This window comes from Phycodurus eques, chromosome 12 (genome assembly GCF_024500275.1).
Source record: "Phycodurus eques isolate BA_2022a chromosome 12, UOR_Pequ_1.1, whole genome shotgun sequence".
Taxonomy (NCBI): domain Eukaryota; kingdom Metazoa; phylum Chordata; class Actinopteri; order Syngnathiformes; family Syngnathidae; genus Phycodurus; species Phycodurus eques.
In genome coordinates, this window is record NC_084536.1 from 22,003,812 (window position 1) to 22,016,157 (window position 12,346).

Here is a 12,346-nt window from a genome sequence, read left to right on the forward strand (position 1 = left end):
AAGTGCACGACTGAACACCACCAAAACCCGGCGTTCCTCCAAACATTATGTTGGGGATGCGTGGAAAGTTTCTTCAGCCGCCTCCACTCTCTACTACACGCACACCACAACACACGGATATAGGGGGAAACGTGCTAGCCAAACATCGTTTTAAAAAAATAAAATTTAATAAAAAATTAAAACAACATAGCATTTTGTTTGAGCTTATGTGGTATGTTAGGTGGGAAATTTAAGTTTTAAAACGAGAGCGAATGTTCATAAGACGTACGGAATTAGCTGGCTGGCTAGTTAGCTAGCCAGCCAGCCCCCCTCCTCCAATCACACACTTCGCATTCTATCAGCCAACTTGGTAGTAAACACGCAACACGTACTAGGAAAGAGTGTTTATCAAGTGTTAATTCGAATGGAGTGGGGAGTTTACACGCGTGTGTTTAAAACGATTCTTTAGACACACGGCGAAGTAATTCAACGGTGTTTTCGTGTTTGTCATTAGCATTAGCCGCTAGCTGGCTAACTGGGTAGCTCGCGCGCGGCCTGCTTCAACCTCCCATGTGCTGCCGCTTTGTTCCGCAGCCACGTTTAAAGTATCCAGCGGACAAACTCGCTCGAATTTTTCTCCACATTACCCACCCAACGCGTCACCTACTACGGCTTTAAGAGAGAAGCGGAATTCGGTAGGCTACAGCGGGGGAAAGACGCAGGAAACACGCGACAGGACGGTCGATAGCGAGCGGAGGAGCAAAAGCAAAAAAAAAAAAAAAAAAAAAGCAACACATGCTTTTCAAATCTCCCTCACCCATGGAGGAGAGGTAACCATGCGCCGCGCACACACACCGCTCCTTCCCCAAACGTGGAAAGTGGCCAATAAAGCACTTTGGTCCGTTTAAGCAAAATAACGTGTCGCTTAGACATCAGTTGACTTTGTTTGCACGAAAACAAGGCTAACAACAGGTTTCTTCACGTAACAACACGCGTGTGAGCACACACACTACTAGCTTACATGAAGGGGGGGGAGGGAGGGAAAAAAAACATCCCTTGAACACTTACCGTTTACTCACACTCTTCTGTGATAAAAAGAAAAAGGTGGAAAAGTGACGAAAAAGTGCGTGACGCCACATAGAGAGAGGGTTAAAAGAAGCCAAGTCCGGCCATGTGCTCCTACTATGACGCTGGGCCGTGTGTTTGTGAATGGTAGTAAGATTGCGAAAGTGGCGGGCGCGAGTAGAGCGAGAGCGGCTCCAGGTTTGAGCATGTGCTCGTCAATGAAGGGCAGGGCGGCTCCCTCCCACTGGAGGCCACTGCTGGAGCCCGACTCCCTCATTAGCATAAATCAACCACTTCCTCTCCGGCAACGCTACACTACGCTCCATATAAATGCACTTATGTACAATACAGCAAAGGGGGCGGGGGCAGTGGGATGTCGTTTCATCTTCGTGTAAAAAGTGTTTTGTAATTCAGAACCGACAAATATGCCTTTCTAAAATATATGATTCCAACACTAAGAACCTGTAAAGTTATTTAATTACATTGAAAATGTTTGTTGTCTGCTGAAAACGTGCAGCTTTTTATTTCTTAAAATTATTTATTTATTTATTTGACTGAATTGTTGAGTGGCACGGTGAATGACTGCGACCCTAGTGAGGATAGGCGGAACGGAAGATGAATGAATGAATTGTTGAGCGAAGTTATAGCGTAAAACTCTTTTTCAACATTTTGGGCATGGCTAAAACCAAGACAAGTACGCACTTTCTGGCATGAGTCGGTCCTCCCACACTATATAAGTACTGAGCGCCTTCATTCCTTCGATGGCTAATCGGCACAATTGCGAGTTACTACTACAGCTTGCAGCTAGCCATCAAGCTCTGCCTAAAACACAAAAACAAAATACATATTCCCTTAGGTGTTTTGTGTTATTTGGACAACAGTGTCTCTGTTATGTAGATCCACACGCAGCACACAGAACGAGGCGACGGCAAATCGGACGGCTCGGCCGCCGGGCTGCTATCCCGCTTGTAGGTGGTAACCGCTCGTGGGCTCGCGGACCGGCGTTGGCGCTGTCCAAAACGCCACAGCCTCGCTCTGTGCTCCGCACAACAGAGACAATTTAGGGAAAGTTAACTGTTTATTTTGTTCACTAACCCGCAAGCTAATGAGCCGGCGAGCTAACAATAGCTAGCGAGTACACTAAAAAAAACAAAAAAAAAAACTTATTTGTTCCTCAGGATAAACATTTTCCAATCGAAAGCCACAAAACATTTATTTTGATTTAAATTAAAACAAACCACTGCAATACTTTATATAGCAATTTAAGTTTGGGTTACTGGCTTGCATTTTTATTTATTGTTGTATAGTATTTCAAAAATATTTCATGTTGATGTTCACACAGAACTGGAATGACTAATAAAACAACACACTTCTTAAGCAGTCACAGTGACATCTTTTTCAGGCCGTTTTGGCTGTTTTGAATGAATGTAGGTCAAATTTACCAGAGGATAGACATTAAAATAGAACATTCTTCGCTTTCCTTAAATCAAACTAAAATGGTAACGCTATCCAAATAAAAATTACACATTTGTTCCTTGCAATAAAACAATTGCGAATGCCATTTTTTGATCCCACATTTGTATCTTCACCTAAGCTAAAGCAGTCCTTTGATGAGTTGTACTATCGACTTTCCATTTTTAAGTGTTATTTTTATTTATTACATTTCCCCATTCAAAGCATGCAGCAGCATTTGACTGTTCTGCAAGGGAGCCTTGTAAGTGAAATGATGTGTGTTGGATAATGGTATGTATGTACAAAGAAAGTGTGCGTCTTTCATGTCCAACTTCATAAGTAAAGACAACAGCAAATGGGTAGAAATACGCTCTAGTACAATATGATACAACAACAGGAAAGAAAACTGTATAGCTGTATTGCCAAATTGATTTATTTAAGGCTATTTTATTTAGATTGTGGTGTGCTTTTCTTAAATGTGTTGTTCTAAAAAATGTATTGCTCCGAAGAAAAAAGTATTTTTCATCAGATATCAGACAATAATTGATACCTAAATAATTACGAACATTAAAATCATTTTTTTCCTCACTGTTGTCTAGTTTAAAGTACAGCATTATCTGTTTGCAATGAATTTGCTCCCCCACCGCTTGCCCGCTTCGCACACACCCACTCGCTCCACATGCAAAGCTGTTCTGAACAATAATGAGTGATTTGATTGGCTGACTATCCTCAAGTTTGCTCTTGTTAAATTGCAAGTTGGTTAAAATATTTCATTTTGGTCCATATAGAAGGCCTCTGGATTGAGGACTTCACCCTAAAAACTAGGATGAAATAAATAAATTAGGTGATAAAGTTATGTACCGGTAGTTTATTGTGAAGTTTAGTATAAATAAATTTTTATTGGGCATCTTTTTGCTTGAAATGACACAAGAAAGTGGAATCTCCAGCACAACGTTAGAATTCGAGTTGCGTTGGAGATGTTCGGCGTGCAATTCTAAAAACAAATAGAACCTCAGAGAAAAGCTGAAACATACGAATCCACAAGTGCTCGTAATATAGTGTTTGTACAAGATCTTCATCTAACAAAATAAGAAAAATCAATTAAATTCAACTTTTGGGTCGGGTCTGAATGTTTTTTTTTTTTTTTGTGTGTGCAATAATTCTACAGAGGGCTAATAATAACTTTTTTTCGGTTGTTTTAAAATGAATTAAATACGTTTAACTGGTAATATAGTATTATGGAAGTCCCTTTCATGATTGGTGTTCTCCTAATAGCTATAAACGTTTTATAGTTGAATTCGGAATTTAATGTTGTATTTTAATCTATTATGATTAAATGACTGAATAAATTATCCATAGCAAGTGTTGCACAATTTAGGGCCTAACATTTTAGTAAGAAGAGCCTGAAAGTAAAATCAGCAACAAATATCAGTGATGTCTCATGTGGTGTTTTTGTCCATTTTAATGGAAATAAAAAAGTTATATTCAAAGCCAGCTTTTTTTTTGTCAAAACATAAATGAGTAAGAATGATTACAATGTTGTTTTTCAATGACCCATAATATTAAATACAACATTAGCTACATAAGTTAATGTAAATGCCACAAGAGTTCTGAATAGTGTGAAAATGATTATAAAAAATTAAAAGGTAAGTAAAACGGATTGTTATCAGTTGCCTCAGTTTGTAAAGTTTGAATACTGATTTTTTGGTGCTGTACTATCACCAATTCCTCAGCGTAGTAATATGCCCTTAATTCGAATTTAGTATTAGTATGTTTCTAAATACGTTGACATTAAAACCAAACAAGAAAAGTAAACATATCTCAAACTATTGACTTAACATGGTTAACTGTAAACTTCGAAGAATTGAAAATACTTCACAGGCTTAGAAAACACTAAATTTAAAGTATCATATGCAATGTTATTGATTCTATTGCTGGTTCAAGGTGGACTGATAATGAATGAAGATGAAAATAAACGAATTTTTAATCCATTCTGTGTTGTGCGTAGATGGTTTACTTATTTATTTTCATTTGTGCGATTCGTCCAATTAAATTTGGTACTACCTGCTTCCCTTAGGTCACATCGCGCCGTTATGGCCGCCCATACCGGAGGTCATAATGAATTGCTGAGATTTTCAAACGAAGATGTCCGCCAATGCCCATACACTTAAACATTAAGGAAATTATTGTATTGTAGTTTATGACTGCATATAGTTAGCCTATGACCGAAATATGCCACTTGCGTTAGTTTATCTAAGATCACGCTGTTACATGGAACGTTTTCTAAAGTATTATTTTGAAGCTGCATCTTTTTCACGGTTTCCGGTTTAAATCAGTTGCAGCATGGAACGTTAACCTTCTCCACTCTCACCTTAATGGCTTCTTCGTCATCAATACGTCTGTATTTTCGTGTTGACGAGTTAAAGGTGAGTTTTGTGTTCCGAGTGGCTTACTGTAGACGCAATTCGTCCGAAGAGACGCACGTAGAAAAAGCTGGTTGCCGCGGTAATGACAGCTTTACGAAGAGACTACAATATATCCCCAGTCTCTGCATGGTGACTTATATTTTTTCTAAAACTTAAAACTATCTCATTTGCTTAGTCTGTAGTATTATTGTAATGTTGTATCATGACTGACTCTTAAACAAGTATAGGGCAATACGATAGTATTTCGTCTTTATATGAATTCGTTCCTAAAATAAAACAATAACAATGTTTTCTTAATGTTGACTTGTACAAACAGTTTTGCTGTTCTTACATGCATGGTTAAGCAAATGTCTAACCAAATTATGACTACTTTCAAATCATATTATTGCCAATTTATCATAATTGTTTTCAGACGATCTTCAGCATTATTTTCAGACCATCTTCGGCAAAGTGTGGGCTAAAACACATACAGAACTTTGAAAACGTAATTACATTAATTTGGATGACTTTAAACAGAGCCATTAAAAAGTGTATCCTTCCAAGTGTGTCCTAATTATGACAATATTTGTAAATATTTGAATATGATATACATATTACGAGAATAAAGTCCTAGAATATTAAGAAAAAAAAATTAATTTTGAAAAATAGTCGTAATTTAATGAAAATGAAGTCATATAATCGTAAATGTATGGGGACTGTTGAGGATTTTGTCATTAACTTTTATTCTTGTAATAAACTTTTATTCTTGTAATATATTTTGTACAGGTTACAATTTTATTTTTGTAATATTACCGTACAGTAGAATGAATACAACTAAATCTTCGAATAAATTTTTTTTTCAAAATGTGCCTTTTTCGCCTTCATATAGCATTCTGATTGTATTCTTGCTATAACGACCTCTAACTATATTTTCATGTAATTGGTCTTTTCGGTGTAGCCCTAAAACTCCTTTATAGTTTATACTACTATGTTACATTATAATAAAACATAAAAAAAAAAAAAAAAACAGTTACCTATAAATTGTTGCATTTGTCTTTTTTCACCTGGCAGATTCATGGCTGCCTGTGTGCTGTGTTGCTTGAGGCCGAGGCTACGCTACCTTTCAGGTTTGAGAAAGGGTTTTGCTCATCATGTTATTGGCAAAATTGACATTGAGCTGGATGAGCAGGACAGAAGAGCGGATGCGCCGGAACATCTGGATACCTCTCTCCATGAAGGCTACAGGCTCCATTACAGCCCATCGTCATATCATCACCCTGTGGGAAAATCTTTCCTCTCCCACAGTCAAAATGATGTCGATGACGAAGAACTGTGTGTAACTCCTCTCGCTCCTTCCTTCTGGCAGCAGAGCAATCGGTACAGCGTGAGCTCCTCACGTCATCTTTCCAGCTCCAAAAACACTTTGCTCGACTTAGCCTTCAACAGAGGCCCTGAACCCAAAACACAGGTGCCTGTGCACCAAAGACTACCCGTGTCACCTGATGTAAAAGTTGATACTCGTGCCTTTCTCAAGTGCCGGCATGATTATTCATCTGTATCCTTTGATCTCACCCAACGACCTCCCCCCATTAAATGGGAACGGGTGGTGCAGTTACTCCAGAAAGTGGCTGTCCTTAAAGGCACCATGAAACCATCTGACATTTGTTGTTTCTTTGCGGAGCTCAGCCATATTGACTCTGACAAGGTGTCATTAGTGAAGACCGACCAACGCTTCATCATGCTACTTCGGTACTCTGTGGAGAACCTTGGGCTCTTTTCTCTATGTGAGCTCCTGGATGTGCTAAGGTCATTTGTTTGGCTGGAAATGCCAAAAAGCCACACGGTCCTTGGCCTGTACGAAGCCGAGCTGAGTCGCCGGGCCGGTGAGATGACTTTAGATCAGTTGCTGTTTGTGGCCGACTTATGGCGCTGCATTGGGAGGAAGGTGCCTCAGTTCCTAAAGCGTCTTTATAACTTAGTCAATTTGTATCTGGGACAAGTAAGGCTTCCAGAGCTGGTCCAACTGCTGTACATCATGGGAGAAGGAAGGCGGTGCCCCAAAGTCCTGATCCAGCCCATAGAGCAGCTACTCATGCGACACTTAGAACAGTTACACCCAGAAGAGATTGGCGCTGTCTGCTTGGGGCTCTTCAAATCTCAAACGTCCCTTTCAGAGGCCGCAGTGAATCGCTTTGTCGATAAGGCACACTCTGTTGTTGGGGACATGAGGGACTTTGCCATGGTAAATGTACTCAAATACCTGCGTTTCAGCTACTTGTCTCACAGGGTGTGGATGGAGGCCATGACGCACGAGGTGCCACAGCGAGCTCACCGTATGGGTGTTAAGGGGCTGATGCATGTGGCGCTGGCTTGCTCGGCTTTGCATTACCGGAATGACCGCATCCTCATCGCGATCGCTGAGAAAATTCCATCACTGGTGCCACACTGCCGTAGTAAAGACTCCTGCAAGCTGTTGTGGGCCTTTGGCACCTTAGGGTTCCTCCCTTCTCAGAGCCCAAGCTTCTACCAGAGTCTTACCGAGGCTCTGAGACAGAGGAAGGCTGAATTCCTACGATACCCAGAACATCTGCTCACTGGTCTTCTCGGCCTGGCCTTTGTCTCGCAGTTCCCAGAGGACCTGATTGGGTTAGCCTTGAGCCCGGACTTTGTCAGCTTAGCGCTCAAGTCAACACAGTTGGAGCTGAAGAAAGACTTGTTCACCTTGGATGGAGCCGTTGCTCTGGAGTTGCCGCAGTGGACTGGTCCTCGACTGAGCTGCGAACTGAGAGAAGAGGTGAAAGAAATGTTGTGGAAGTTTCTCCAATCGGACGTGTGCCAGAAGCTTGAGGTGAAGGAGGCAGAGGCTGCACTGCAAGAATTGCTGGGAGGAGAAGAATTTGTCTGTAAACGAATGATCCTGCCCCACATGCGATCCATCGACCTTGAAGTGCACCTAGACTATACCGGTCAGCCTGTACCTGTCAACCCAGAATTTCAAACAGCGGTTCAGAACAGTTCCTCCAAAAGTGCTTCAAAGCAGCCTTGGGGGAGAATGAACATAGGAGTGGGTGTGACTGATGATCTCATAGCACAGCTTACAAATGCCAAGAACCATGCCGCTCCAATGAGCCCACCTCCTGAAGTTCAAACTCCTTCTGTAGTGGAGCCTGATGAAGGAGAAATATTGTTTAATACCGGGCTAAACCTGACGAGTGCCATCACCGAAATGGTCACGTCTCCCAGCAGCCGCAGATCGGCCCCTCGAGACGCCGATGCCATTGTTAAGCTCGCCATCCAAGTGTCCAGCAGGAACCACTACTGCCACCAGTCACAGCAGCTCCTGGGCCTTCATGCCATGAAGAGGAGGCAACTGAGGTTGGCGGGTTACAAGGTTGTAGAGCTTTGCTATCATGAGTGGATTTCCATGTTGAGGAAAAGCAGGGCTGAGAAGATGGCTTACCTTCACTGCAAGCTGTACAACAGCCTGGAAGGTTGACTTCACACAGCTGCTGGACTCGAAATGGATGCTTTACAAACTTGTAAAGTGTGTTTTCTAATGAGTATGTGCTAAGCACAGCAAAAAGATGCATTCAATTTTTTTTTTTTTTTTTTTTTGGGTAAATCCATCCACTATGTCAAAATAAACTGTGAGATGTCACAAAGTTTGTATAACAAAATTACCTTGTCCTGGTCTTTGTAGTTTCTCTGTACAAGGTCATGATGAGTGAAATGTACTGGTACTTCGTGAGGTAATTCAATTCAAAAAGTGAAACTCATTTTAGAAATGCACACACAGAGTGAAAGTTCATTATTTCTTTCAATATAAGTGTATAAATATGATGGTTATAGCTTACAGCAGTCGGTGATGTTGTTGTGGTACATTGGCCTGACCTGAGTGCAGGCAGCGTGGGTTCAGTTCGGTGTGAATGTGAGTGGGAGTGGTTCTCCGTGTGTAAATGTGTGTTCCCTGCGACTGACTGGCAGCCAGTTCAGTTTGTAGTCCGTCTTTCGCCCCAAGTCAGTTGAGGTAGGCTCCAGCGCGCCGCACCATGAACAGGATAAGCGCTATTGCGAATGGATGGATGGATAGCTTACTGAAAAGAAAACCCCAGATCCACCATCTAGAAACTAGAATATTATGTAACAATCACAAAACAATGAAAATTTATTTTTGATGTAGAAATTAGGCAGTAATTTGCCCTCTGAAAAGTGTTTATGTAATGTAGCAGTACTAAAATAGGTGGACTTTTCTACCATATTTTAATTTATAGAGCTGTACCTGTATTTGTTACAGCTATGTTATTTACAATATATCTAATTAAAAACTGCCAGTCCTCCATGTTAACATGGATATTTGAAATCAACAGCCGTCAATGGCAGTAAATGAGTACATTTGAATCACAAGATTCAATGTACACCACCAGACTTCTTTAAGAAATAGAGTTTGAATAGTCTTCCCGCGTTTGCATAGGTTTTCTCCAGGTACACCGGCTTCCTCCCACATTTAAAAACGTGCATGTTAGGTCAATTGAAGACTGTAAATTGTCCTTAGGTGTGGAATTGAGTGAGTGTGCATATTTTTCTCTCTCGATATGTGGCCTGTGACTGGCTGGCAACCAGTTCAGGCTGTACTCTGCCTCCTGGCAGATGTCTTTGGAATAGGCTTCAGCACACCGAGAGCCTAAGGAGGATAAGCGCCGGTACAGAAGATGACTCGATGGAGTAAAATAGCCACATAAATGATGAAAAGCAGAAAAAAGAAAAATCGTTTACATCACTTCTTGGTTTCAAGACACGTGGTAATGAAATGGGAGTGCCGCTTCAGCGTTTATTGCCACTAGAGGGCGCTCTCCAACAAGGTACGACATGCACAACCCAGTGAGCTCCAATGAGCTCTGGTATCAAAACTTGATTGACAATACAGCATGTTGACGTTTGCAGTGGTTTTTGGCATTCTTATTTAGCAACATGTGATGTGGACAATATGTTAAAAATACAGCTCTTTGTATGATGGGTTTTTCTCCACCACTGCAAAGTACAACCACAATAAATGTGTAACATATTGTTAAATATTAATACCGCTACAGTTTCGATATACAGTTAAGACGAAAATGAATCATTCCCTTTCCTAATTTTCAACAGAAGTATTGTTTTATTGGGTCAATCTCAGTGTTGGGCAAATTACGAAAAAAAAAAAAAAAGCAATTAATTATACAGTAGAACCTCGATAGAACGGACTAATGGGGAGTGGGGGTTCGTCCGATATAGCCGTTTGTCCATTAAATTGAAGCACTTTATGATGATTTTTTTTTTTTTTTGAGGCCATGCGCACCCATATTACGCTACAGTATAAAATTATTGTTTTGTAGGTTTTTTCATGGCCTAAAACACCCAGTACACTACAAAGTTTTTGTAAATAAATATGAAAAAATCTTTTAAAATTTTTGAACGTTTCATATTTTATCCAAACTTACCATGACACTGTGCTTGGTCATGGTGACATGTTGACATACAGTACTCATCATCGGTGAGTCGCTTTTTGACCCACAAGGAATTAGTGTGCTTCCTAGTTCCAAATCTGTTACCAAAGGCGAATGGCTTGACAATTTGTTTTTATTGTGCCACAAATATGATGTTCTAGACTCCAGAGACTTATGTATTCCTCAGAGTTAACACAGCCTTCATGCCACTGTCTCTCTCTGTCCTCCGCTCTACACACAATAGACAATAGATATAACCATCATGACATAGCTGACATGTCAATGTGCCACTTTTCAACATGGCCGCAATGTACGGACAGAAGGCACGTCTTTTGGAATAGGATCTAGTCATATTGTATATCTGTGACCCGGAAATACATCAGTCCCATTCTCAATCTGCATTGCGTCACAGCGCCAGCAAACAACAGCGGCCAATTCTGGAACTAACAGACTTTGTCAACGGCAGTTTAAGTGACATGTGGTCCTTGGGGGCTGCCTTGTGCCCTCGGGCACCATGGTGGTGACCCCCTGTGCTAGATGTTCACCGGATCCTTTATATAGGGCTGCGTTTCATCATAGTTATTAGATAAGATCAGACATGAAAGAAAAAAAAATACAACAATGACAATGGGAAATATTTTCATTGTCTCTTAACAAAACTTCCATCCACCCATACATCAATTTCCTATAGCACTTGTCCTCATTAGGGTGAGCTGTAGCCTATCCCAGCTGACTGAGGCGAGAGATGGGGTACACCCCGGACTGGTTGCCAGTCAATTGCGAGGTACACATTGACAGACCACCTGATCCCTAATTTGAACCCAGAACCTCTCGACTGTAAGGCATATGTGCTAACCACTACCTCACCGTCTTAATTTATTTACTTTCTGCAGTATTTTTGCTGCTTTCTTGTATCATTCTCAGCCAGAAGATACCCATTCACCACATTAAAAAAAGAAACAATTTCTATAGCATTGGATCATGCTGGTGTACCTAATGCCGAAGCTAATACCTAATGCCAAAAAAGACCTAAAAAGTGCATTTTAATTAGTCAAAAGCAGAGTCAATGGCCTTGAGACACTACTGCAAGAGTGAATTCACATTTGGACCTTTCATGTCCCAAACTCTGGCAGCAAATTTCACACCTCTCTGTGAGCATCCCTTTGAAGTTCACAGACTCCCTTTCTCATTTAGCACCTTTTATTAAATATATATTTGTATATAATCGTAGCTGTCTCCCCGTACCTTCCTTAGTGGAGTGGCTGAGCTAGGTTTGTAGACAGTCTATTGCGACGTTTCGTTGATCACTTGCCGTTCTTTTGACATGCTTAATTAAGCAGCTATCAACACAAGTAGGTAAATTGAGGATAATCATCAGGCTCAGACACTACATTGCAGGCAGTTAGTTGAGGAGCTGTGAATGCTGTTTCAGTAATCCTCGTCTTATTTGCATTTCAATTCTTCTGCTTTTTATCCGGCTGGAGGCTAATCCAGCGGCTGGCTGAATATGTGGCCTCAGCGTGCATCGGCATCTCTTGGCTCATCCCGAGGGAGAAATACTACATTGTGTCTCGTTCTAATGCTTTCATTTACTTCATTGTACGAAACGGACTAATCCTAATGTCTCGTAGAATGCTGATGCAACAGCTAAAATGCAACAGCAGCAGCGGGAATGCGTGAATTGTTTTGTTAGTGCATCTCGTTAGATGTTATTTGCGTGTATATCCTCTTGGCTCGGCTGACCTCTCGGATGCCATGCAGTAATGTGTCTAGCTCTAAGGCATTTAACATTCCTCACACACACATTGTCTACTTATATTGATGGAAGGTGTTTGCGTTCAGCTCTATAGCTACACTTAATAGAGTTCTGAACAGCAATACACTGGAAGCTTAAGAGGTTGAACACGATCTGTTTTGAGATGTAAAAAGAAGCGATGTATATTTTAAAGTTGCAAAACATAAGTG

At 40.9% G+C, this 12,346-nt stretch overlaps 1 protein-coding gene across 1 annotated transcript; it reads left to right on the plus strand.

Moving 5' to 3' along the window:
* The first annotated feature begins 4,832 nt into the window (after nt 1-4,832).
* LOC133410691 (FAST kinase domain-containing protein 5, mitochondrial) lies at nt 4,833-8,530 on the plus strand. The gene is made up of 2 exons (XM_061692137.1): nt 4,833-4,922; nt 5,973-8,530. Exon 2 carries the CDS (start codon nt 5,977-5,979, stop codon nt 8,395-8,397), a length of 2,421 nt encoding a protein of 806 aa, XP_061548121.1. The 5' UTR covers nt 4,833-4,922; nt 5,973-5,976; the 3' UTR covers nt 8,398-8,530.
* Nucleotides 8,531-12,346: the final 3,816 nt, after the last annotated feature.

Excerpts from the sequence above, each read along its gene's own strand:
- LOC133410691 (XM_061692137.1), top strand. The coding sequence starts at position 5,977 with ATGGCTGCCTGTGTGCTGTGTTGCTTGAGGCCGAGGCTACGCTACCTT.